We start from the raw sequence: 27,637 nt of genomic DNA on the forward strand, positions 1-27,637 counted from the left end.
TTGCAAATGGAAGATAACAGATAATTATAAGAGGTTTTTAAATACGTGAATGTTACACTTATAGTTTGATTAAGTACATGACAGAAGAGATATGCATTCTTGGTTAGATGTTGTGGTTAACTCCCAAGTTTTTAAGGTCATACTGCACAACGCATTTGCATGTACTCCTTCCTGTCTATTGATATACTACATTATTATGTTGTCCATCACAGTCCTCAGGGTTCCTGGGATCCAGAAGGACTTGAATGTTTTTTATGCATTTTGGACTGCTATAATCATTAAGATTTATGCTCAGAATGGTCTCTGGCCTACTCCAAGTGCCCTGCAGTTTCAAAACTTCTGCATGAGCTTCCCATGTCTGGTCTGAATCATCTGTGGTGATTGTCTGAGTTTGGGTCAAGGGCAGAAAGACATTTCCCCGTTCTCTTGGATGGCTGATATCGACAGCAAGGGAAAGCTGGGAGAGGGTGCTGTAATGTGTGCACTTGTAGATCCCAAAGGTGCTTTAGGTATCACTGGATCTTTCTGATGTGCAGCCTTGATTGTGGGGACCATTAGGATTGAAGCTGGGTGTCCCAGGATCCTGAGGACTTCCCTAGCTGTTTACCATATTTTTTGACATATTCTGGAAGAACTGAATGAGGGATGCAAACTTGTCCTGGGGCAGAGAAATCCTTGATGCCTGTGTCCAGGAAATACCCCAAGAACATCATTCTCTGAGTGGGACTATAACTTCTTTAGATTTCCTCATCAGAAGGGGACTGCAGAAGGCAATCATCTATGCATTGCAAGATATGTAAATCTTTGTCCTGCAATGGGCTATCATTGATGTCGGACACTTTGTAAATGCTCATGGAGCAGTGTTTAAGTCAAAAAATAAGGAGGTGAACTGGTAGCATCCACCACTGTCTGTAATCCATAGTCACCATAAATGCTTTTAGACACAGCAGAGGGAGAAAGGACTGACAGGTTAACATTCTGAATCTTCTTACACTTTGTCACTTGTTTAATTCGAACAGATATAAAATGAGTTTCCATGGACTTTCCTTTCTTATAGGTTCATAGGAAAGTAGTAGGTTAGCCACCCTTCTGGGCCAGTTTAAGCATGTCCAGTTTTTCTTTTGGGTTCAAATTAACCAATCCCACTTGGTGTTAGATTGGCCTTACCCATCCCATGGTCAATAATTATATATTACCCCTAATCAGAATAACAGGAGCCTTGGGTAAATGCCTTTTCCTTCTTGTTTTTTTTTGGAATGATTCCTGTGGTTTCTTGTTGCAGGAAGAAAAACAGTAGAGTAAGTCTAAACAATAAATTCCACTCCCTACAAGCTTTCCTCATATAGTTCAGGTTCATCATTCCATTATAGGCTATCTGCCCTAGCCTTATATTTATAAGCCTAGTAAAAATTATTGTGGCTACCACCCTAAAAAAAAAAAAAACTGTGCCCATTAGTTTGTTGTGTGCCTCTGTCAGTGACCCAGAGATGATTCCCGGGGTAAACCTACGATCTCCCATCCACAGGTCTAGATTTCTCTTGAACAGAGTCAGCGAGGTGCTTGATCTGTGCAGTCACCAAGATATGGTTTAAAGCCTCAGAGAGCAAACTGGCAGTGCAAGACTGTAATGCCTTCCACACATTTAGACTGGCTACTGTACAGACAGAGAATAAAGGTGGAGGTGTTTCAATTTACTTAAAAAGTAAATATACCTCAAGGTTAGTCAAACAGGATGTTGCACTTGAGCGTCTCCAAGTCTTATGCCCACAAGAAGTGCATTTCTTGAAACTAGGGTGTTTCTCCAACATTTCAAAAACAGAGAACCAGTAAACCTTAACAGTATTAATTATAAGAACTATACAAAAACAGAACAACCTGAGAGGATAATAAAGTATGAACAACACACTTTAAGCTACACACTTATATATATATATATATATATATATATATATATATATATATATATATATATATATATAGAGAGAGAGAGAGAGAGAGAGAGATAGAAATAAATATTTTATATAATAATATAGTAAAATGTATTTTAGATAATACTATATAACTAAAGATATAGAAATGAAAAGGAAGAAAAAGTGCCAGGAAAGGTAGGAATGGGGCAAAAATAATGACAGGAATGCAGAAAAGGAAAAGCCATAACACCTGCAATAACTGGAGGGAGGAAAGAAGAAAAAAACTAACTATAGTAACTAAAGAGCAAACAAATGTATCAAAAAACTTTACAAAAAAGATTTCTCTCACAGCTTGAAAATGATCCATATTGTCACAATAGCAGCAAAAGAGATCTGAGAAGCGGGAGACAGAGTACATCATTATTGGTAGATGGAGGATCATTTGAACTGGATTCTAAGTCTTGTGTATGCTGCCGAGTTGAATCCGAGTATTGGATCCTAGAACCATTCCTGAGTCAGAACAAAAAGGACAACATCAGATCAGCTATTAACTCTGTTATACTATTTGGAAGTGCACTTACTTACATAATGCCCAACCCGTGAATTCCCCAAAAAAACATCATGGGCTCGATTCAATAAAGCCGACACTAAGTGTACACTAAGTATACACGATATCTACTCAATAAAGTTCTTATCACATTTTTTGTTCTTTCTAATTACTCAGAAAGATTACACTAATTGTACATGTAGTCTACATATTGTGGTATGTGGTAACCTTTATGAATCTGTGTCAGTATTTAAAGCTCCAAGAATATCAGTAAGGCACCTAAAACTAGGAGGAAAAAGGTGTCTGTTATGTCTGTGTTGTCTGTTCACTCAGAACAGTGTACACTTAGTGTAAGCTTCATTGAATCTGTCTCCATATGTTTTCTTTACATGCAAATAATCAACAATAATGGATTTTTTTATTCTGATTTCTCCCAAATCATCATAGTTCTATTAATGTTATCAAATGTTTGTCTCCCTTCCACAAAACCACATTGATCCATATCTATCAGCATTGGTTTGCCAGTCTCTTTAGCAGCTAGTATTGACATAAACATTTTATAATCATGATTTAGAATCAAAACTGGTCTACATGAGGTGGGGTCAGCATGACCATTGCTCTCCTTTGATAATACTACCAGCACTACTACCTTGTTTCATGATGAAGGTATCTCACCTTCATAACATTATTAAATAATGCTTTCCATTTTTTCAACAGCCTCCTTGCTTTTAACTTTCAAATTTCAATGGGAATTCCAACCATTCCTAGAGATTTCACTGTTGCATGGTTATATTTAATGTTTTTATTTGTGCTTTGTCTATTGTGACTGTTAATTGGTGAATCCCCACTTTGCCAAGTTTGGGAATATGAAATCTTTTTCAGAGTGTCTCTTCCTGATTTCCCATATCCATTGCTTAATAAAGATTTTCATAAAACCGCTGAAACATTTCAATTATCTCTTCATGATTCCTAATTAAACATCATGTGTTAGGATGCCAGTGTTTTGCCACAGTTCTTTTTACTTTCTGTCACATAAATCTTGCACTGCAAAATTCTGTGTTCAATGATAAAGTAAGTGTTTCACTGCAAATTTTCCAGATGCTTGCATATTGTCCAAATCTAACTTGTTTTGGTCTTAGCATTCTGCAGCTGTAAGCATCCCCCTCTTCTGCAATATGTTAACTTTTGTTAATCCTTCTAATATTTTTTGTTACTCCACCCACATCTTTTTCTCCCTTAATTTTACTATGTTTATAAAAAAATGTCATTTTAAACTAAGCCCCTGCAAGTCCCTCTGGAACAAATTATATCTTTCCTTATAACTCTCAAGTTTTACTTATTACTCTTTCCACAAACTTCCATTTTTTTTAATAAATATGTAAGGAAACACCAGCACCTTTCTTTTATGTTATTTCCTTGCATCTTTTTTCTTAGCTCTTATCTACCAAATGTATGTATGGCTGCCACCTTTTCAAATACCCAAAGTGGGCCATTTTGTTTCTAGAATTTTGAGATATTGCAGGACAAACCATACCCACGCCTAGTGCAAAGGACAGAACTTCACTTTTTTGCTAAAATAAAAGTTTATTCTTGTAGCATTTGAGTTGGTTATGCTGTTTTATGTAACATTTAGGTGTTTCAGATACAAAATAACTGATATCTAACAATTAAAATAACAAATTAACTATTTTTTTGTCCTAAAATCTCAGGACATTTGCAATTTTTTTTTAAATTTTACTGCAGGAAACAATTGTTCAAAAACGGACTGTCCTGCACAAAGAGGGACAGATAGTAACTCGTATATGTTCATGTGATATATAGTTTCTGACAGCCTATCCCAGTTAGTGTAATTTGGAGTATAATATGACAACTCCGTCTAAGTTGTAGGTACTTAAATACCATCCTGAGTGCAAATACTTCTATTAAGAATCCACCTTCTCTAGTTAGTCACTGCTACATGTTAAATTTCATTCACTACCTGGAAATAAAATGCCCTCCTAAAAAATTATTTATTCCAAAATTTTCTAAGCTCCAGAGCTGTAGTTTTAGGGGGGTTATTGAGGCACACAAAGGTAAGTCTCTTTCCTTACTGCCCCAAATCTTTCATTATGGTCCGTTTTTCCTTTTCGACTAGAAACAGAGTATCTCCTCCTATCAATATAACAATGGCTTTTTTCCTTTGTCCTTGATATTCTGCTGAATATCCACACTAAAATAATATTTTTATCAGACTCATATGTTCAAAGTTAGCCACCCAGTGGTGTAAACCTTGGCTTGAGATGATTGTCACTATTGAAGTGACACCCCGACCCCATATACAAAAATGTGAAAAAGGAGTAGAGGATAGATGTTTGTTCAGAGCTATCCAAATGTGTCTCCTACAACATGACAATTTTCACCCTACATTTCTTAATACAGTTCATTATTATTTGATTTTTTTCTATACCTGTAAGATATTTACATTCAGATACATGTAATCTTAAGGACAGTGGAGATCACTAGAAATATCACAGATCCAACTGTTTGTTATAATGTCCGCAGAGGCAGAAATGAGTAAACATAAAAGGACAGACAGGATGAGGGAAATGGTTTGTGTATGGTACACTGTGAAAGTCATTTCTTTTTTCTATTGTGATACTCTGACTGTCATTCAGAACATCTGTAATCAAGGGCATTTCATCCTGTCAGTATTTACTAAGGTGTAAACCATTCTGAAATCACTACCATTTCAGTAGATAATTTCCAGCAACGAGTTAAGAGCAAACATAACTATAAGCTTTTCTGATGTTGTCATTTCTAATGGCATTTTTTTTTACACAGGGTACTGGAAAACGAGGAGGGGAGGAAAGAGTACTTGGTGTATCCCACTGGTAAGAATCACGTAGCCAGTGAAAAGGGCAGAAAAGTGCCACTGAAAGGTAGTGGGAGGAGGATTGACTACGTAATGCATAAAGAAGAAGGTCTCAATGCAGAATGGAAAGTGGTAAGTATCATTGTTGTGAGTGTGAAATGATGACAGAAATCAGGGCAGGATTTTACTCACCTTTCAACGGTACAGCAAAAAAGTGGAAAGAAGATTTCTAAGAAAGATTTTTTAGAAGAGTTTAAATTCCCTAGAAGCCATTGTCATTATGATTAAGTGTGCTCCTTTGGCAAAATTAAATTTGATCTGTGTCCTAGAGGTGCAGGTTATCGTTGTTGTCTAGAAGTTACTTCAAATTTGCCAACACTCAAAGTTCATTGTGAGACATATCTCTCAGAATGCTAGAAGGAATATAGACAGGGTGTATAAAATAGAGGGCGCTGCCCAAATTATTTTAATAAAGTGTTGGGGGCTAAACACTTGCAGTAGTTCTATCTGACAATGACACTGACATAAATGCATCACAGTCACTGGTTGTGCCAATCCTGGGTAAATGAGCACCTAACCGCCATGGTAAACTGAAACCTATAACTACAGAGGACTATGTCGCTGTACATACTAAATGCACAGCATCTTAAAAGGGAGAGAGTGACCGCATGTCAATGAGAGCCCCAGACATGCCCCTTTGTATCTTCCTCAGCAGCAGGTGCAAACATGTGTACTGTCGCAGATGTGAGCATAGCCACTGTCAGGAAAACTGTACTTAAAAAATACTACTGCTCTCTCAAAGGAAAATGCAATAAAATCAACTAGATTCGTTAAAGTAGTACTAAATTAAAAAAATGTAATAATTTCTTAGACAAAAGTACAATGTTGTGTTGACCTTGCCTTTTACATAAATGTGCAATGTTTTAGAGAGATATATTAAACTTGTATGGAATTTTATTCGTTGCTATGGAAACGAAATGTGCACTACAGTAAAGTCTAATGCTTTTTGTGGATTCTGGGTAGGTCACATGATGACTTCCTTATATGGATTGTCTTCACTCCCCTCCTCCCCAACATGTAATTGTAGAACTGGAAATTTGTATTCTATATTCAAAATAAAGCCACAGAAAATCTAGTTAGGGACTTACACTTTTAGGACTATATGTGAATTCAGACAAATAAACAAAAGTTGCAAAAATTCACTGACTGTATTGCAATGCTCCTACAGATGTACAGTGGGTAGCAAAATCATCCCTTCAGTAGACTGGGCACTGATGACGCATGTCACATTTTGGGTAATACATGCAATTTCATCAGCAGTGTCAGGGTGGCTGACAGGGGTTGGGAGCAAGAGAAGGCTCAATGGGGTGTCTAACGTCACCTGCAACTTGGGGACGGAGATGGGGGTCACTGGTTACATGCACAGTAACATGCACTTACCAACCAAATGTCTGTAAGGAAAGATCATCAAACTGAAACCTTTCATACTGATCAGATATATTCAAGTAATGGAAATCATGTGAGCAGCCAGGGTTTCACAGACTTGTAATAATGACCTGTGTATTTCATATTGCTAGGCAGAATAGGAAATGCTAGGTCTTCAGTTTCAGATCTCTGTGATTATGGGTCAGATGGGGCTGTAATTGCTGTATCTAGTACCTCAGGAAAATAAGTAATGTTATAAAACCCATGATTAGTGGTGGTCATCTTCCCCCCCAGTCCTGCAGAAGAATAAATGCACATTCACATAAATAAACATCATTAGGGACGTTATTAAGTATTTGGAGGCAGATGCTTGCAGTACACGTAACACGTCTCCAAATGGTCACTGAAAGCTCCCAGTTGCTAAAAAGATAACACATGCCTTTGTCTCCACAAGGATAGGCATACCTCTTAGACCTCAAGACTTAGCATCTGGGTGATACATATCGACCAGGGCCCTTAGCTTGTCATGGTCCACTCTAAACTGATCGATAACTGGCTGGTTTGTGAGGCTATGAAAAGTGAGGGGCTGCCTGAACCTTCTCTGCTCAGATTAGTGGACATGATGCAGTACACAGTTAATGCTAGTGGAGGCAGCAACAAGTAGGAAGTGCTAGTGATCAGATGCTGCATTGACACAATCATTGTGACTTTCTGATATTTCTGCCATGCTATATGGGACTGTACTATTAAGTATCGACATCCTTGCATCTATCTACTATTCATCACATTGTTACCTGCGTACTATTATAGGCTCATTTGCATGCATAGCCATATAAACATCACTGTATAGTCATTTGCACAGCAATTGCAGGTTTAATGCTGTAGTACGTACATGTAACGTGTGTGTAAATCACCACCTTGATTGTCACTGCAAACCATGTAAAGAGCTAATTGTCAATGAATTCCAGCCTGGAGCTTTACCTTTTAAAAGTTATCTATAATGGTGCATTATATTTAAGTATATTACTAGTGTGGTCTTCAGTTTCAGTGAATAATGGCACACACTATGCTGTTGCTCATATGTTGTTTACAGTTATTGTTTATTCATTATTTATTAGCACTCATTAACCAGGTAGCTGGTCCAAACACCCTTTCTAATCCTGACCTGGGTCTATAGGGCAAAGACAGTACCTTGAACTATGAATGTTCATATGAAGTAATAGAGAGACCATATACAGCTACATACATATAGAGATATATACATTATCCGATAAATGGATTATAATATACAGCTATATTTTAGTACACTGTATATAACTAAAAATACTTATGAGGGCATACAAAGTACAGTTAGGACTTCTGTTGACATTTATGACAATTAATATAAACTAAAGAGATAATGAATTCCTAAACTAGAGAAAAAGTAACTGCACAAGTGAACTGTAGTGTAGCACTGGCATTTTATTGTTTATGCCAGATTTTATTTTAAACATATACACATTCTAATAATGTTTTAAAACTGTGTAAAATGAAATAGCAATTTTATTTGAACATTTTGTAGTTAATGAGAAGGTTAATTTTCCTACCAATTCACATACACACATACTTGTGAGTGCATTCATGCACACAAATAGACACACACACACACACACACACACACACACACACACACACACACACACACACACACACACACAATCTTGCCCTTTCCTGTATAACATCCTCTAGGTAAACATTTGATGTCAAGTAGTGCAATTTAGTTATTATTTCTGTACTGGTATGAAAATAAATTTACTGTCAAGGCACTAAGACTGAAGTACTTGCTTTAGTGCTTCATAAATGATATTAGTTGTAGAAAACCGCTTCCGATAAATGTAGCAAGTGGCTTGTTACAGTTTTGAGAAAATTGGAAACGTGACCTGGGTTTTCTTTTCTTTTTTCTTTTTTTTTTTTTTTTAATTGTTCCTCAACTAAGACTTGAGGTGTGCAAAAAATGAGACCTGGTGTGTCTAGGCTTGCTCCTAAGGGTAGAAGGAAATTACATTACAGCAAATACTCCTCTAAAGTGTATTTTTCAGGGGCGCAAGTCCTCCCCTTGCACCTCTCATGTGGTGGCTTTCATCCCTATCCTCATTTTTCATAAACACCCTAATTCCATGGTTGCGTATCCACAAGAAAAATGAAAACAAAAACACTCATTGAGTCATTGCTGGCACACAAACACAATAAGATGGGGGGCAACATGTGTCTGGACATTATCAAGTTATAAATGATGGACTAGATTCATTTGCTATGTAATTCCTACTATTCCAGCTCCCTAAACCACACTAGAAGGAATTGTCTGTATCCTGCTAGACTTTGCTATTACATATGATTAGATCAAATGCATTTTAGATTAAATTTTTACATGTTTTTTGATTAAATAAAATTTGTCTTAGATCAATGGGAAGTCATCTACCCAAGGGAACTACCTCATTGACAATACGACCCTAAGAGTTGACCAAGTTGATTGGGATTTGTGGACAGTGACTTAACTTTAGAACAAAATGTGTCCTTTTATACTGCACAGCTTATAAACAAAGTGATTGTTTGTAGGTCTAGGGATGTCGTTGTTCCCCTTTACTCAGTCCTCATTAGGCTAGTCATTAAATATAATGACGTGTATCTATTTAGAGAGAAGCAGGACAGTTTGATGCTGGATGATTTGACCCCAATGCAATTGGATACACTTTCATATTTAAATTCATATTTATTGTATAGGAGAATATTTGTTGAACAGTTTGACCCCAGATGATTTGACTCCGGACTATATGACCCCTATTAAGTTTAACAAAAACATTTTACTACTTAATATTTTACTCAGGAACTTTGCATAGCAATTTAATATATTATTTAACATTTTAATATGTAAATGTTAATTTATTTAACATGTTATTTAATATGTAAATATGATTAATTTAATTAATTACAATTGTTAACGTGTACAATAAAATCAATATAAAATATTAATTAGAAAGTTAATATATTATTTATTATTTTTAGTTACAAGTCTCTCGGCGCGAGCTCGATGATGGGATTATTTTTTTCTGAGTGCACATGTCCATTAATTCGGGTTGGACATTGGTTTTATACATCAAGGCACAGATCGCCTCTGAGCAGGCGGTATGCCACTGAGTAGAGCTGGAGTTTCTTCGCCATATTATATATATATCCTGTAGGCTGCTGAGACTGAAGAGTAGTTTTATGTTTGGGTTTAGCTCTTCTTGGAGTTCATGGTGGATGCAGCCCAGATACCATCTGGTCCCATTGATGCTGTGTTTTTTAGTGTCCCGAAACTGGCCTTAAATGATTTTATGAGTGTTTTATGTTTTGCCGTTTTTTGCTAATACTGATCAGAGATGCCTTCCCTTTTTTTTTTTTCTATCATGTAGTGCTTCCTTCTCTATTGTATTGTGTTGTTTTATGGGGTCCCACCCAGACAGGATGTCTGCCTTTGGAGACTGGGTCTTGGTTTTGTTTGAGATTGCATGATCCATGCATTCCTGAAAGGTGTTCATAGAATATCCAGTTATGGTCTGATCTTACCAGTGGGGATACACTTCTGATGGAGCAGTCCCCATGTTGGTGATGTGTGATCAGGCAGCATGTTTTCCTTTCCTTGTGGTGAAGGCAAAGTTGTTCCATAGCATTTGAGTATAGTATAAATTCTAAGAACCTTTGGCTGTGGGTGCTGGAGCTGAGTAATGCTCCCAGTCTCTATAGTTGGGGTTTGCCCAATATAATGGTGTGTGGTGAGTGGAGAGACCTTTACATTTTCCAGTGTTCTCAGGAAGGCTGAGTAGGGTCTCTGGTTTGGTTCTGTGATCTGCGCAGGCTATAAACTGGAAGCAGTTTTACTGTTGTTGGTGCATGGATGATGCTCTGATGCTTTTGTTGTGCCACCAACCTGGAGGTGTGGGTATCTTTCTTCACACAGACTTCGTCATGTTCTCCATGCTAAGGAGAGAGTTTTGAGTGTGTGCATCTTGAGGTTTAGGGCCCATTAAGAAATCCTGAGCAGCTCCATATAGGTATTCTAAATATGGGCGATTGACACAACATAACTGTATGTATGCACAAGCGTTTTTTAACATTTTTTTAAACTTCAAATCGTCTTGGCTCAAACATTAATTTTATTTTTGCTATATTAGCAGGGACCAGCAGGTGGCAGAAGTTACATTTTTTTAATGTGCTCTGATGAAACTCTAGATTACGTTACATTACATTTAGTTTGCTTTATAGATTCATAGGTTCATAGATTAGTACTAGGCTAACTGCCCTTGCGAGCCATTTTAAGCCTAGCCAATTATCCCTTGTGAGACTCAAACCCTGCACCTTATGTTTATAAGGCAAACACCTTAACCATTAGGCCACATTCCCAATACAATGCATCGTGTCTTGCATCTCACAATAATAGCACAAGAAGGAGTACAAGACTTAATGCTGGCATTACATTCTATGTGTAAAATCGGTTCAAGCAGGTATTATACCAAGATTTCATGCTGGTGATACATTCTTTGTTTATGGCTCGTATTCTTTGATTTAATCTCATACTGTCATGTACTACTGTCAGTTCTGATATTGAATCTAGCAGATTTTAATGTTTACGTAGTGCATATGAAGTTTTTAATGGTTGTTTTATTCTGTAGTCATCGTTCTGGTTTTTATACTGTACTAATGTTCGATCTGTATATTTAAAGTTTTACAGATATAGTTTCAGAATCTGTTAATGCTGAGGTCAAATCGGCTGGAGTTAAAACGTCCTGTACCCATTTACACACATGCAACAAATTGAATGCCCACAGAGATACTTGACTAAAAGGATACACGGCCTAAATAACATGTCTTACATGGATTTACTCAAAGTCCTATCAGTATACTTGGTATCCTACAGACTGCTAAGAGGAGACCTCTGTCTGGCATACAAGGCATCTTCTGACCCAGTATTGATAGAATTGCTGCACATTAGCAAGTCAAATCGCATTAGAAATATGGGTCTATATCACAAAATCGAATGTTGTGAACGCCGAATACCGGAAGGCCGAACTTGGTAGTTTGAAAGTTGAGACTGTCGAAGCTGCAGAAACCCGAATTCTTTCCCAGGGAATGAATTCAGTTGGCCGTTTCTGCGGCTTCGGCATTTTCGGACCGGGTCAAGGTAAGTGTACAAATGGGTAGTGATGGACTTTAGGGTTAGGGCGCGGGTCAGGTAAGTGTGCGGTAGTGATGGACTTTAGGGTTAGGGCTGGGTTAAGGATAGTGCATAGATAGTGGTGTATGTTAGGTTTAGTGTAGGTTTTGAAGGTGTTTGGTGTGATTGTGTTATGTGTGTGTTTTTCGGGACAGCAAATTTTTTCCCTGGGAAAAAATTTGCTACTTTGAAGTGTCGCTGTTATCCAAATTTGATCTTCCAAATTCGAACTTATAGTGTTCGATATTTTAGAAGTTTGATTTTGTGATATAGACCCAGAAATATGCAGTCTAGGGATCTAAACCTGTTCTGCAACATTGACAGAATGGTTTGACAGTTTTATCTCACAGAAGATACTCCTGCTGTGGAACAGACTGCCCATCCACATAAAACAAAGTTTATCCCTGTCAAATTCAAGTGCAACTTAAATCTATAGATGAGAAACAGAAAAATTATCCCATAACTGCCCCTGCACTACTAATGGACAAAGGTATCTCCTAAATACTTCATCCCATGCATGGGTCCCCTCTAATTATCAGTGGCATGATCCCAGTTATTCTCATTGGGGGTAATATATAATTTTCGGCCATAGGATGGGGAAAGCTAATCTATATCCAAATGGAGTAGGTTATTTAAAGAACAAAAAGGGAAATTGGCTAGGTTTAAAATGGGGTACAAGGATAGCTAGCCTAGTACTCACCTATGAACCTATCAAACGTATCACACCTATATATATATATATATATATATATATATGTGTGTGTGTGTGTGTGTGTGTGTGTGTGTGTGTGTGTGTGTGTATATATATATATACATACATATATATATATATATATATATATATATATCTATATGTATATATATATATATACATATATATATATATATATATATATATATAGATATATATATAGATAGATAGCGATATATATAGATTTATACATGTACACCCACTCAACTCAAGAAAACACCACTGCCATCAGTGCATTTTGCTTTAGTGGAACATGCCAGCTGCAGACCCTAGTTTCATCTTGTTTTATAACATGCATCTCTGGATGAAACCGTGGTCTGCATCTGATGTGTTCCAATAAAGTGAGATGCACTGGTGGTTATATATGAGTGTGTGTGTGTGTGTGTGTGTGTGTGTGTGTGTGTGTGTGTGTGTGTGTGTGTGTGTGTGAGAGAGAGAGAGAGAGAGAGAGAGAGAGAATGTGTGTTTGTATATGTGCCCTTTGATGAACTGGTGTTCCATCCAGTACTATTTGGTGCCATATGCCCACTACCTGTTCAGGCAGGCATAGGCTGCCTGTGACCATGAATATGATAAAGTGGCATTAAGTTTCATACAGTTAAAAAGTTTCCAGTGCAAAGTCAATCTCTGGACATAATCACCTTGCCAATACCCACCCTGATAGGGTACTTTCTGTCTCCATGAGGTCAAAAAAGGTCTGTCACACTGTGCATTTATGGATGCTGAAGACTGCCTTAATGTAAATGGGGGTATCGTTCTGTTTTATATATAATGGATCAAGTGCTAAGTTCAAAATATGCCCCTCCAGTGAATCTTGTTTTGTTTGCTGACGGAGATATAAGTCATTTGATGTCAGCGTTTTTGGAGCCATTTGTTTTGTGAAGGTGTGGGAGATCAAGAAAGACTGGGTCCTTAACAGCAAGGAATGTGAGATATAAATCACTGCACATGAGTCTACAAGAGAAAGAGTATAGGGAATGAATGTCAAGACTATAGGCTAGGTAGCTGGGGGAGGGGATAAAGTCAATTGATCTTTTTAGGTAAAAACCTATGCCGTGTGTTCAGACAGATACATACTATAAGGGACATATATGTTATAATTAGTCTGGTGGTAAAAGCAGATGATTAGATTATCCAGTCTCTGTCTAATTGAATTTAACATTCTACCACCTCCTTTTAAAAAGCACAGTTGCATAAGTTCCTGTTACCCGTAACAGCAGATGTTTGTAGAACTCACCTCTTTATTGGAGTATGGATAGCAGTGCCCTGCTACCATTCCTCTGGCACTTAGTCAAAGTTCATAACTCCTCTCACTGCCTGTCTGTGAGGATGAAGACCCAATCACCTTGCAGGACCAGGACAGCCCCTCTCACTCACAGACAGAAACCTTTCACTTCAAATCCAACAGGTAGAACAGATAGTAATACAAGCTTTGCAAACACTTACAGTTCCAAACAAAAACACACACACACAAATGCAGAACAAAAAAGTCACTGAACTGAAATACAACAACTCCAACAACCAATTATATGCACCCTATGAAAGGGGAAGGGTGGGAGGGTGCCACCAGTAAGGCGGTGTGTTCTATGAACATTTACTGTTACAGGTAAGTGGAACACATTGCTTTACTGGCATCTGGGTAGATTCCTAGAGCTTACCTAACCTTGCAGGAGGAAGGATAAGGTTCCAGGAGATCCTGGAGAATGGTCCTTGAAAAGCCTGCTTTAAATCAAGAAAATGCATTCAGTTTGTAGTGCTTCATGAGGGCATGGATGGTGGACCAAGTTGTTGCCTCTAGAATACTTTGAGTCCACTCCTTTCCAGTAAGCCCCAGGAAAAGAAAAGGCTCTGTTGAAAAGTGCAGTGGGGTGTAACAACAACAAAAAAAAAAACAATACCAGAGGACAAACAATGTGTGGGTTTGTTTAGAGACAGATTGACCTTTCTTTGCACCAGAAAAGGAAATAAAAAGCCTTTCAGGCTTCCTAAAGGGCTTTGTTCTGTCAAAGTAATACCTGAGCAGCCTATGTACATCCAAGGTATAAAGTATCCTATCTGCTTTATTCTGGAAAGAACACGTGGAGATTAATAGACAAGGTAAATTTTGAGAGTGCGTTTACCATGAAAGAAGGATTGGTGTGTAGCACAACAAATTTCCTAAGGCAAATTAGGTAAGGATATCATACCATGAGAGCTTGCAGCTTAGAAACTTGCCTTGCAGATGTCAGAGCAATAAGCAAAACAGTTTTCCACATTAAGAACTTGAGCTCAACATGAGCTACTGGTTTGAAAAGTGGTAAAGTCAGTTTTTAAAGAACATAGTTTAGGTCTCATGAAGGAGGAATTTGCTTGTGAGGGAGTCTCCTATACAATACTTCTTTCATGAACTGTTTTACCAAAACAGAAGAAGAAGAAAGAGGAGGATCCATTGGCAGACTTGCAGAGATGGATGCAAAATGCACCTTAATGGATGCATATGATAAGCCATCCTGAAGTTGCTCAAATATTTTAAGACCAGAGGGATATTAACCTTAATTAACCCTCTGTTTCAATTTAGGCACCACTTAGAAAACCTCATCAATTTGTAAACATAAGATTTTCTAGTAGCAGGACTTCTGACCTCCTTTAACATCTGCTGCACATCCTTATGAAACAAGTGCCTATACAAAGTGAAGACTGAATCATCCAGGTTGTCAATGAAGTTTCTCCAAATCAGGGTGCACCAGCCTTCCCTAAGACTGTGTGAGCAGATACAGTGTGTGAGGAAGTCTATGGTAATTGCCCTTGGGCAGTAGCATTAATATGGAGAACTGAGATTGTCAGGGTCAATAGTGGGTCATCACAATGATCTTTGGCATTTCTCTTTGAACTTCCAGAAGTACCTTGTAATCAGTGGAAAGGGTGGAAGTGCATCCAGGAGCATTTCAATCTAAAGGCACAATAACATGTCTACCCTCCATGCATGGCTGTAAGGATGTCTGGAACAGAATTTCTGTAGCTGTATTTTTTTAAAGGAGGTGAAAAGATCTCTTTGAGGTGTTTCCCACATCTGGATTAGATGCTGGAATTCTTCCACCTTGAATTCCACCTGTGCCCGTCTGCCCTGAAACTTCTTAATCTTTCTGCTACAATATTCTGCTCTGATGGTAAGTATGATGCCTGAAGAGACAGAGAATGCTGAGAAGCTGACTACCAGGCTATCAGTGCCAATTGTCAGAGAGGCTAAGACATCATAACCCCTTGTTTGCCAATGTACCACATCAGTGTAATGTTGTCCATAACCACAAGAAGAGGAACTGAAGATCAAAGGTGATGAAGGGCTTTCATGTGATTCCATGTGTCCTTCTCCTCATGTGGTTTCCACTTGCATCCTGATTTAAACAGCTCCCCAAAGATAGACGAATCTATCTGGACAGATTATACTGGCACCATAAGGGAGAAAGGAAGCCCTGGGTTGATATTCAGCTGATCTCTCCACCACTGTAACTCTCATCTGATGAAGGGCAGCACTGTCAACTGCGATTCCAGGGAATGGAGGCCTGGGTCCAACAACTGTGGACATACCATTGAATTTTTTTTTCATATGAAGACAGGCCAGTGGTATCATGAAAGTCATGGATCCCATCAGTTAAATATTTTTCAGGAATTCTCTCTCCAACATGGCATTCCTGTCAGAGCATTCCAGAAATACTATCTGGTATGACATGACCTTGTCTTCAAGTAGAAAGGCCATTTTATTGTTGGAGTTAATCATGCACCACAGAATGAAGATGTCAGACATGACATTTGAAAGTTCAACATAAAGCCTAGATGGGACAGTTAGGTCAAAACCTTCTCTAGTGCTTCCAAACACCTTGACACAGACTCTACACATTATCTAGTGATTCCAAAAGCCGTGATCCAGACTCTGCTCAGATAAGCACTTCTTCCGAGTATGGAAAGAGTCTGACAGTGGGTGAGTACCAGAACAAGGCATTCAGTGAAAATTTGCATGCAGTGCATCATCCAGTGGGCAATAAAGAAAACTGTCAGCCAGGTACAACCAATCCAGATATCTCCTGAAACAGTGAGCAATTGCGATATGATGACAGGCATACTTTAAGTTCAGGATCACCGTGAAGCAGGTGTCCAGCAACAGTAGAAGCACTGTCTGTAGAGTGCGCATCTTGAACTTTTGGACCTTAACAAATATTTTCAGAAAAGAAAGGTCCAATACCAGCCTCCACAACTGCTGCTTTTGAGAAACAAATTCTGGAGATATCTCATTCTTTCTAAAGAAGGGACTGGTTATGTAACCCCTGAGTCCAGCATTTGCTGTAGAATAAAAGAGAATAACAAAGTCTGGTCCAACAGATGAGAAGGAATCCCCCCAGCAGAGAAGGGTGGTCTTTTCACTACCATTTGTAACCCCTTCCAACAATGTTTAGCATCCATTTGTTGGAAACCACTGATGGCCCAGGCTGTCTTGTTGAGAGCTAACTTGAGAGATGAGGCACCCAATGTGGGACTTGATACAGTGTCTTATAATTCTCATAAGGTGGAAGGAGTGGTATCCTTATTAGCAAAGGAGCCCTTCTTGTACAGCTTAGTGGAGTTATGGTCCTGCTGTTTCCTTTTATTGCCTTGGTTCATGTTCAGCTGGGACTTCTGTTTGTTAGCTCACCAAACGTTAACTTGCTTAAAGAAGGAGAACTTAGAAATATGGAACATTTTTGACACTCCTTGCATCAATTTACCTATGCCACCTCATTGTTTAAGTATCGGATTAGCTACTATACCAAGCACACAAAATCAGACTCAAGAGAAGTATTCAAAATCTTATTTTTAACTCATTAGAAGAATTCTGGGATTGTAACCAAACATACCTCCTAATCATCACCGACAATGTTGCATCTCTAGGAATAGTATCAGCTCCCTCCAAGGTACTTTTTAAGGCATGTTTTGACACCTGAGAAACATTGGATACAATGTATTTAATACAGACATTTTGCACTGTAGGCAGTGTTGCAGAGAATTCATCTGAACTGTACCTGCCATCTCAACACAAACTTCCACATAAAACACTGATAGTTAAACACTTTAAAAGCTACTGTGCTGTTCTGCACTGACTTCTTTCCCTGAGATTCTAGCCATTGTATGGTTTATCCTGAAGGAAATGGGTTAGAAGAAGACATTTCTTCATATCAGCAAATATCATTCGGGACACTGAAGCATGGCCCACAGGGAAAGGGGCTTGGAGGTCAGGCAAGGCTGAGCATACCCTGCATTTCTTAAGCACTTTCTTAGGCAAAGGCTCAATAAAGACAGAGGAACTATAAACTTTCTTGAAGACATCCTCCAATGCTGGGATTCATGAAGGAAAGGTCTCAGTGTCTGGGGCCTGATCCTGATAAAGATCATGCACCCTGTTAATCTTGGGGGCAGGCAGAGATATCTCCCAGGTGAATGCATCTCTAAATCTAGTCAATGTCTGGGAAAAAGAAAACATCTGCTTGTGTACCTGTACCTGTTTGCCATCTAAAGAACCTGACTTATCCACATCAGACAGATCAGAGTGTTCAGATGCAGAATCCCCTTCAGAAGGAGGATCCTTAGCAGACTGTTCAGTGTTGGAAGTGTCTGCATTACCCATAACCTAGGTGAGCACCCCACAGTTAACTGCTTGAACAATGGATCTTGCCATAGGTATCATCTCAGGTGAAAAAATATTTAGAGACTGCTGTCCCATAACCTGGTGAGTCTTTGCTCTTTTTTTGACATGCACCACACATGTGGATGAATCCCCAGGGGGAAAAGTGTCAGTACTGACAACAGATTCTGCACCCCTGACTTCCCCTGCACCTAAAGGGTTTGGTTCTTATGACCACCCCAGGGGTCCTGGAGTAAAAGAATGTGGAGTGGTTCAGTAACCTGCCTTAAGCTAAGACTACACTGAAGTCACAAGCCATAGGCTGAGGCACATATTGGTTTGTTTTTTAGGTGCAGATGAGGAGGATGGGCCTGAGTGAGTCAAATCAGGGGAAAATGTATTTGTTTATTATTTATCTGCTTTTCTTTTAATGGGAAAGTCAATCTGGGAACTGAAATATCCATTTTCAGTAGAGGCACATGGATAAAAGCTGCAAAACAAAGATAAGACTGCATTTTTGATAATCCAAAAGAAATACACTAAACAAACATTATTTACAAGTGTTTCAGAGCAAATAGTCAACAAACATAAGAAACTAGCCATCTCAGTACCAGATACTAGCTGCACATTCAGCCCATTAAGAAGATGAACAAATCCCACTATTCTCCCTTTAAATAGCAATCTAAAGATTCATTTTTAAGACTATTATTTTGAATACTGTACGGAGAAAATTATATTATTTTCAATAACAGTTCAAAGTACAAAAAAACATACACAAAAGTCCCCTGATAGTGTAAAAAATAAGGCTAGTTTCAGTCCAAAAGAATGGATACAGCCTACAATGGTATTGTACAATAAATCATAAACTGATGAAATAATTCCTGTCAGAAATGTTTAACATACAGAATACCTCCAAAAGCAAACTGAAGTCTATTTCTGCAGGGATTACTATTCTAAAAACTGCACTGAATAAAATGACAGTTTCTGTAGCACAGTTCCCTGAAATAATCATGGCCTCAAAGAAAAAAAAATGCAACATCAGCAATTTTGCCTGTCAAAACTTCCAAATGAAACTTTTAATCAACAAGCCTTACTGTGCTAGTCAAAGTAAAAACTGAAACATTTACATTTCTAATCGGAAAAAAAAAAGTCAAAGCACAGACAGAACATGTAGAAGGAGGAAAAGAAAACCAAATGGACTTTCTTATCTGAACTCTGCACATACCTCTCAATCTGGAAAAAATCAAAAATCTGGACAATGCCCCATGAAACAAGCTACAACTGGGAAAGATCTGGACGCTGATTAACATAACATTTGGATAAATAATTATGCAACCCTGCCCACCCCAATGGAATTGTTGGATACCACCATTCAAAATGCAGACTGAAGAACAGACAAAATATTAAACACAAAATATAACCAGAACAATAGTGTTTTATTTATATTAACATTTGAGCTTGTATCAAACTTTGAACATGTATAACACTAAAATACAATTTTCTTTTATAAAAATAAAATTAACTGCTAATAACCTGTTATTCTAACAACATTCTAAGTTTAGACAAGAATAATTTAAATCTGTTCCTGTTTTTGGGTCTTTGTCCCCCATTATTTAAGGCTTTATTCAGATTTCTTGTGATAGGAAGTTGAGAGATATGAATGGAGCATACATGATATATGCCTGCCAACACCATTACCTGCAGTTTTCTAAGCAATCTACATAGCTAGCAACATTATAAACAATCTACTATCACAGTGAATTAGTCTCCAAGAGTAAACAAAATGCTCAGAGTCTTCATATACACCAGAATAACAAAACTGACATCTATCAGATACAACCATTAAAAAAACATGGGAGAACAGGTATTCAAAATAATTATCATTACAGCAGATGTGAGCTTTTGATTGTAGCATTCTAATTTACAAAAATAGTTTGTTTTGAGTGTTTTATAACCCTTGAAGGCAATCTGTAATGGACTTTGGTCGGTAGTAATTGCTTAAAATGAGCTTATGAGGTCCAGACCTCTAGTACATATTTTTGCAGTAACAGAGTTCCTCGAGGGCATATGCAACCTTCTACATGAAGCTAACTGTGACACACAAAATTGCACTTCCAATAGCACTGTCATTCTGATTTTAAGAAAAGGTTCTAGACTTTCTTAAATCTGTGGTCTAAAATGAGAAGTACAAAAGGCCTACATTAAAAGTACAGCCTGCATTCCTCTTCTTCTTCTTTCGGCTTTTTCCAAATGTACAAAATGTAATGAAGATTATGTTTACCTTAAAATCTCCATTTTGGTGGTTTTATACACACAAAAGTGGCCAGCAATGGTAAAACATACATGTCATGAAGACCAGAAAGTGATAAATGTGAAGCAAGGAACATTGGGTCCAGTCATTCAGAGACTGTGTCCATAAACCTGAAAATGCACATAAACACCTCAACAATTTCCAAGAGTGAAACAAGAGATGCATTTTTACAAGATGCCCTAACAACCACAACATAAAACAGCTTATTAAATACAGACCTTAAAAACTACAATCCTTACTCTGACATTTGAGCAACAGAATCATTTTCCCTCAAGAAGAAGATTTTCAAGCATTCCAGAGTTCATATGATCAGCACAAAAGCAACAGCATCCAGATGTGTGCTATTCCTCATTACTTAGATGCACAACAGTCAATTGTTGTACCCTACCAAAATTCAGAATAAATTGCAACAATGACAGGTCAGTAGGCTGACCAACAGTTTACATATGGATTGTGAATCTAGTCAATAACATACTCACATCAAACACACGTGCATTATATTAACAGAAAAAAATATGTCCGTTTTAATATAGAATTTCAGTTTTGCTCACAGTCAGTTTATGGGTGTGCATAATACCTGCATAAAAAACAGTTCCAGGTTTATTTCCCCACCACCCAGCTTGCCGACTAGATCACTCTCTACTTGTTTGTTATGCAGATATCATGTGTGAAAACCACAGATGCAGATTCAACAAAGGATTCACGCATGGAGAGACACATACACACAAACACCGCCAAATGTAGAAATAAACACAGCATACAATAAATTGTTCTTACTTCTGCTGTACTCCATTTCCTTTGTGACTTACTATATTCAAATAGCCATATATGTGAAATATTTACCTTAGAATTAGCGATTTGAAATGAAAAGGAGAGATAAAGTCAGAAATTCTAGACAGCACACACTTTTTTAAACACAGATCAGATCAGAAACAGTTTATCTTCACGGTGGGATACAATACACAACCCCTAAAGTATTAGCTGAGGTACAAAACAATTGTAAAATAATGACAGGTGGTTTTGGTAGCTGCTTGTCTTCTCTTCATCAAAAATTAATTGGGGAGGCTGCTATCAAACTCAATTTCAACAGAATCGAAGGTCTGCAGGAATCTATATTTTGACAATATTTAAAGTTTTGTACACAATACCAGGCTGGGCTGGAAAATTAATAACATTTACACAAGCAGTGTAATGTCAATCAAACCTTGCATACTTTCACTGAGGTAATAAACCCAACTCATTTCTCTTATTAGCCAACTTTTATGAAGTTTGCACTCTGACCACAGTTAAGACTCTATGTACTACTCTAGCCACCCCCTCCCTACACACATTTTAAACAGACATTTGATTAAGTCCAAAAAGTAGGGCAACAGCCCATCTCAAAAATAAACTCACTTCCCACCCCTTCCTCACAACCAAGTCACCTGTGCATTATGCATTATTCAAATAGAGAAGTTGGCAACACAGCTATTTACAGCCCTGGCTTGGCCTGATTGGTCGTGACACTTACCTCAGAAACAGGCACATACAACTACTAAACACACCTGTCCAGCTCCCCCTGCCTGATAAGCCAAGTGCTTTACAGTCTTGCAGCGAAAACTCATCAGTAAAAGTTTGAAAAGTTCATCTCTGCAGCTCCGCCATAAGTAGAAGAAAAAGTTGTCACCTACTGACGTTATCATAAATGTAAGTTGTAAGTGAGAGAAAGGCTGGTGAAGGAAAGCCAGGTCAAAATGTTTTCAGCGTAGCTTCAGAGTGACTGTACCACACAAATGCATCTTTCTTTACACAAACACATTTGCACATTATTGACTTTTTTCTCCTCAACCCAAATTATAGCAGTTGTTTTGCTGATGACTCCAACAGCCATTCTTGGCTTTGCATGGGTGAAAATACTGTACCTGCAGCTGTGTCTTCACACTGTGCAACACGTTATGGACAGACTGCTGTTTTTCACCTGCATGACTGGAGCAAACCAGGTCTTTCTTTCCCCTGCTATCAAAAAAAAAAAAAAAAACAAGAAGAAGGAAAGAATTTAAATTATCAATTCCCAGACAAATCATGTATCGCTTCCTGTATAGTGCAGGCTAGGACTCTGCTGTATGAATATTAATTGTTCCATCCAAAACAGGTCTTCAGCTTGTACATAAAGATTAAAATAAATTTGAAAAAATTGGGAATTGAAGGGAGCTACCGGGAATTCGTGGCACCCCATTATTTTGCCTTCAAAACTTAAATACTAAGAAATTCAGTATGGTTGAGACATATGCCTCTGCAGCTGATGTCACAGTTTGATAAAAGCAATATCTCAGAACATCTTTCTCTGACTGCGGCACAAGAAAAGTGAAAGGGTTCCTTCTGTGGATATGAAGGGCTGACTTGGTCCTGCTAGGTGACTGGTTCTTCACCCTCACAGACAGGTAGTGGAAGGAGTTCTGATCATTGACAGACTGCCATAGGGAGGATATCAGGATACTGTTTCCCATATGCCAGTAAGGCAGTGTGTTTTTAGGATCATAGAATCATAGGAGGTTACTAGGCTATAGACCCGGAGAGTATTTCAGGCCTAGCCATTTTATCCCAATGTAATACCATAGATACTCTAGTCAATAACCAGGATTGTATTTATTAATGACTGCCCATGTCCCGGAGGGTTGTAGGTGCAATTCTCTTTAAGAATTTACAATGCCCCATTCACTCGTCCAGGTTCATTTTGAGCAGTGTCATAGAGATGCTCTGCTTCACATGAATCAGCAGCCCATTGCAAAGATGTGGCATTCACTGGGAGACAAATCTGTCCCTTCAGCATGTCATATTCATGTTGCAGGCCATATTTAGATTCTTGGAATGGGTACCACTAGTCCCATTTCATTTACAGATTTGCAGCAAATTCATTAGGTCTGGGATGGAGATTACTCTGTAAGCCAAGCATAAGTCTCGCCTGAGAAGTCTATACAATACTGAGTATAGTGACAGGGACTTTAGTTGGTCTGTGTAAGGCATGTGCTGGAGTCCCTTGATGTGCTTAGTTAGAAACCTCTGAGGTCTCTCCAATTGCTGCAGGTGCTTTGTAAAGTACATGTCGAAAGAGGTGTTCTACTCAATTATGGGCCTATTTAGTGACAAGGATAGAGGGATTATAACGTCTTTTGACTAGAGGTGATGCTTTTCCTAACTAACTGTGCTACGTAGATAGCCTTCCTTATTACAGTAGACACATGGTGGTCAAAGTTAAGGTCGCAGTCTACTTGTGATCCCAGATCTCTTACCACTTTGTAGGTACGTAGGGTGTTGTTAATTTGATAGTGTTTGTTGAACATCAACTGTTATCAGGTGTTTTCATCAAAATATCATGCTCAACTTTTAGGATAGATGTGTAGTTTTCCTAAACAAACAAAAAAAAAACTGACAACTATTTGTTCATAAAGGATATGTGCTATGACAAATGCAGTTAAATAACTCTACATGCAGAAGAATAACTACATCACCTTCAGCATACTGGCACTCATCTAAATCTGCTAATGAAATTCTTGACACTACTGTAATCAAAAAAGGACAGTAAATGTTCTAGTTTTCCAATAAATTAATTAAAAAAAATGCAGTAACACGAGCCACTTTGCTGGAACAGTAATACAGTTTTGTAAAGTGATGTTTAGGATTTAGGTTAGGGGCATGAGCAGGTTTAAGGTTATCACACATGAGCCAGCACTGCCTTAGTCATGTGTGCTAACCTTAACCCTGCCCCTAACCTCAACTCTGCACATTACTTTACAAATAACCCTTTCTTTAATTATATTATTACACTAGAGACTTCCCATATATTACACACACACAGACACACGCACACACACACACACACACACACACACACACACACACACACACACACACACACACACACACACACACACACACACACACACACACACACACACACACACACACACACACACACACAACTGGATATAAAAAATTTACACACCCCTGTTAAAATGCCAAATTTTTGTGATGCAAAAAAACTAAACCACAATAAATCATTTCAAAACTTTTCCCACCTTTAATGTGACATATAACCCGTACAATTCAATTGAAAAACAAACAAATCGGTTAGGGGAAAAAAATAAAAATTAAAAAACGTACAATTAGCTGGTTGCATAAGTGTGCACACTCTTAAACTAATACTTTGTTGAAGCACCTTTTGATTTAATTACAGCATTCAGTCTTCTTGGGCACACACTTGCCATCAATTAAAGAGAATCTGATTAACCCCAAATACATTTTAGCTGTCCTACTAGGATTTTCCTGACATTTACTCAGTTGCCTGCTACAGCAAAAGCCATGGTTTGCAGAGACCTTACAAAGCATCAAAGGGATCTCATTGTGGAAAGGTATCAGTCAGGAGAAGGGTACAAAAAAATTTCTACAGCATTGGATATACCATAAAATACAGTGAAGACAGTCATCAAAAAATGGAGAAAATATGGGACAACAGTGACGATGAAAGAACTGGACGTCCCTCCCAAATTGATGAAAAGACAAGGCAAAAACTGGTCAGGGAAGTTGCCAAGAGGGTTCTATATTATGTGATCAAAACCTTAGGTTATCGAACACCTAAAGGTTGATCACTAAGTGTCGGTCTGAAAATTGTGAATGGCCGTTTCCACACAGGGAAACAAGTCGATTGGCCATTACACGGATTTTGTTCTTTCTCCACTGTAGAGCAATCTTGGAGTTGGTATAGCTAGTTGTGGGGACACAGCCCCCCACATCAGGGGTGAGAGGGTGAAGCCCCCCCACTTCATTTCTGTCTAAAATTATTTTTTTATTTGTCCAACAGCATTGTTTCCCTATGGGGAAACGGACATTTTTGATGTTAAGGGTTCGCTATTTCATGAATGAACTTTAGGTGTTTGATAATTTAAGGTTTCAGTCACAAAATATAGACCTTGCCAAGAGACCTACAGCAACACTGAAGGAGCTGCAGGAATTTATGGCAAGTACTGTTCGTGTACTACATGTGACAACAATCTCCCCTGTTCTCTATATGTGTGGGCTATGGGGCAGGGCTGCAAGACGGAAGCCTTTTCTTACACAGAAAAACATCCAGGCCTTCTAACATTTGCAAAACAATACATCAAGTCTCCCAGAAACATGTGGGAAAATATGTTATGGTCTGATCTGACCAAGGTTGAACTTTTTGGCCACAATTCCAAAAGGTACATTTGGAACAAAAACAATACTTTGCATCAACAAAAGAACATCATCCCCACAGTGAAGCATGGTGGTGGCAGCATCATGCTTTGGGGTTGCTTTTCTTCAGCTGGAACTGGGGCTTTAGTCAGGGTGGAGGGAATTATGAACAATTCCAAATACCATTCACCTTTAGCCCAAAACCTTCAGGAATCTGCTAGAAAGCTGAAGATGAAGAGGAATTTCTCCTTTTAACACAACAATGACCCCAAGCATACATCTAAATCAACAAAAGAATGGCTTCACCAGAAGAAAATTAAAGTTTTAGAATGGGCCAGCCAGAGCCCAGACCTAAATCCAATAGAAAATTTGTGGGGTGACCTGAAGAGAGCTGTACACAAGAGATGCCCTCGCAATCTGACAGATTTGGAGTGCTTTTGCAAGGAAGAGTGGGAAAATATTGCCAAGTCAAGATGTACCATGCTGATAGACTCCTACCCAAGAAGACTGAATGCTGTAATTAAACCAAAAGGTGTTTCAACAAAGTATTAGTTTAAGGGTGTGCACACTTATGCTACCAGCTTATTGTATGTTTTTTTACTTTTTATATTTTTCTCCTCTAACAGATTTGTTTGGTTTTTTTCTCAATTGAATTGTACAGGTTATAGGTCACATTAAAGGCAGGAAAGGCTTTTAAATGATTTATTGTGGTCTCGATTTTTTATATCACAAAAACCTGGCAGTTTAACAGGGTTGTGTAAACGTTTTATATCCACTGTACATTAAAAGTATTCACTTACCTATTTATTTTATTTTATATAAATTTGTTTACCAGGCTAGAACACTGTTAAAACAATAACTAATTATAGGTTCAGCTCAAGTTGCATCATAATGTAACAAAACAAAATACAGAATACACATAACAATGGGTCACATTTATAACTAAAAATAGCAAATCTAACAAACAGCATATGCATAGAAGATATAACAAACCAAATATATGTACAGTTATAAAATATAAAAGGGAGAAGAGAGATAATGTAGGAGATGTAGAAGTGGTGGAGACATGGGTAGTTGCTGTTAGGTTAGGAAAATGAATAGAGACTAGCAAGATGAAAGCATGAACTAGATTATGTGTAGTGGGGATGTTGTGGTAAGCTTCTGGGATGAGTGAGTTAATCAGCTGGATCAGGTATATATGTAGGAGGTAAAACTACTACGCAGGTGGAGATATCGGTTTATGTGACATGTTCCTTTGGGTTGACAGTTACATTCAAACTGACTTAGTAAGTGTTGTTTGAACTGTCTTCTGACCAGGGAGCACTTTGTGTGATCAGTTAAATAAAGAGTGACTGCCATAGTTTTGAGGCTACTGCAGAGAAGCAATGGCTAATAGACTGCTGCTTGAGAAAAGGGGTTTGCAGGGATGAACCAGATCTGGCTTGGCTTCTTAGGTTATAGGTATGAGTGACAGTAAAACATTTGGAAGATATAGGAGAGGGGGTGTCAAGTTTGAGTATTTTGAAGAGTAAGGAGCCAGAAAGAAGAAGTGATCTTGCCTGTATTGGAATCCACTTAGCCTTTGAAAGATTAAGGCAGTGGTGTTCATTCCATGGTGAGTTAGCTATGACTCAACATATTTTATTGGAGAGAGTCTGAAGAGTGGAACTCTCTTTGACAGGGACCATTGCAAACAAAAGGAAACCATACTCAAGATGAGTAAGGAGGATTGCCTTTTCCTATGGCAGTTTTTGTTATATGTGAGATGTTTTGCTGGTCCAAAAGAGTAGACT

General features: G+C 38.1%; 1 protein-coding gene across 2 annotated transcripts in view; it reads left to right on the forward strand.

The window, feature by feature from the left end:
• The window catches only part of SMPD3 (sphingomyelin phosphodiesterase 3), a 1,377,949-nt gene that overhangs the window by 1,343,428 nt on the left and 6,884 nt on the right, over window positions 1-27,637 (forward strand). For both annotated transcript variants that reach the window (XM_044081341.1, XM_044081340.1), the window contains one exon: window positions 5,278-5,440. In XM_044081341.1, coding sequence (XP_043937276.1) covers window positions 5,278-5,440 — 163 coding nt within the window. The remainder of the gene's footprint in view (window positions 1-5,277; window positions 5,441-27,637) is intronic.

This window comes from Protopterus annectens, chromosome 8.part0, assembly GCF_019279795.1.
Source record: "Protopterus annectens isolate FY-2018-M chromosome 8.part0, PAN1.0, whole genome shotgun sequence".
In the NCBI taxonomy this organism is placed as follows: domain Eukaryota; kingdom Metazoa; phylum Chordata; order Ceratodontiformes; family Protopteridae; genus Protopterus; species Protopterus annectens.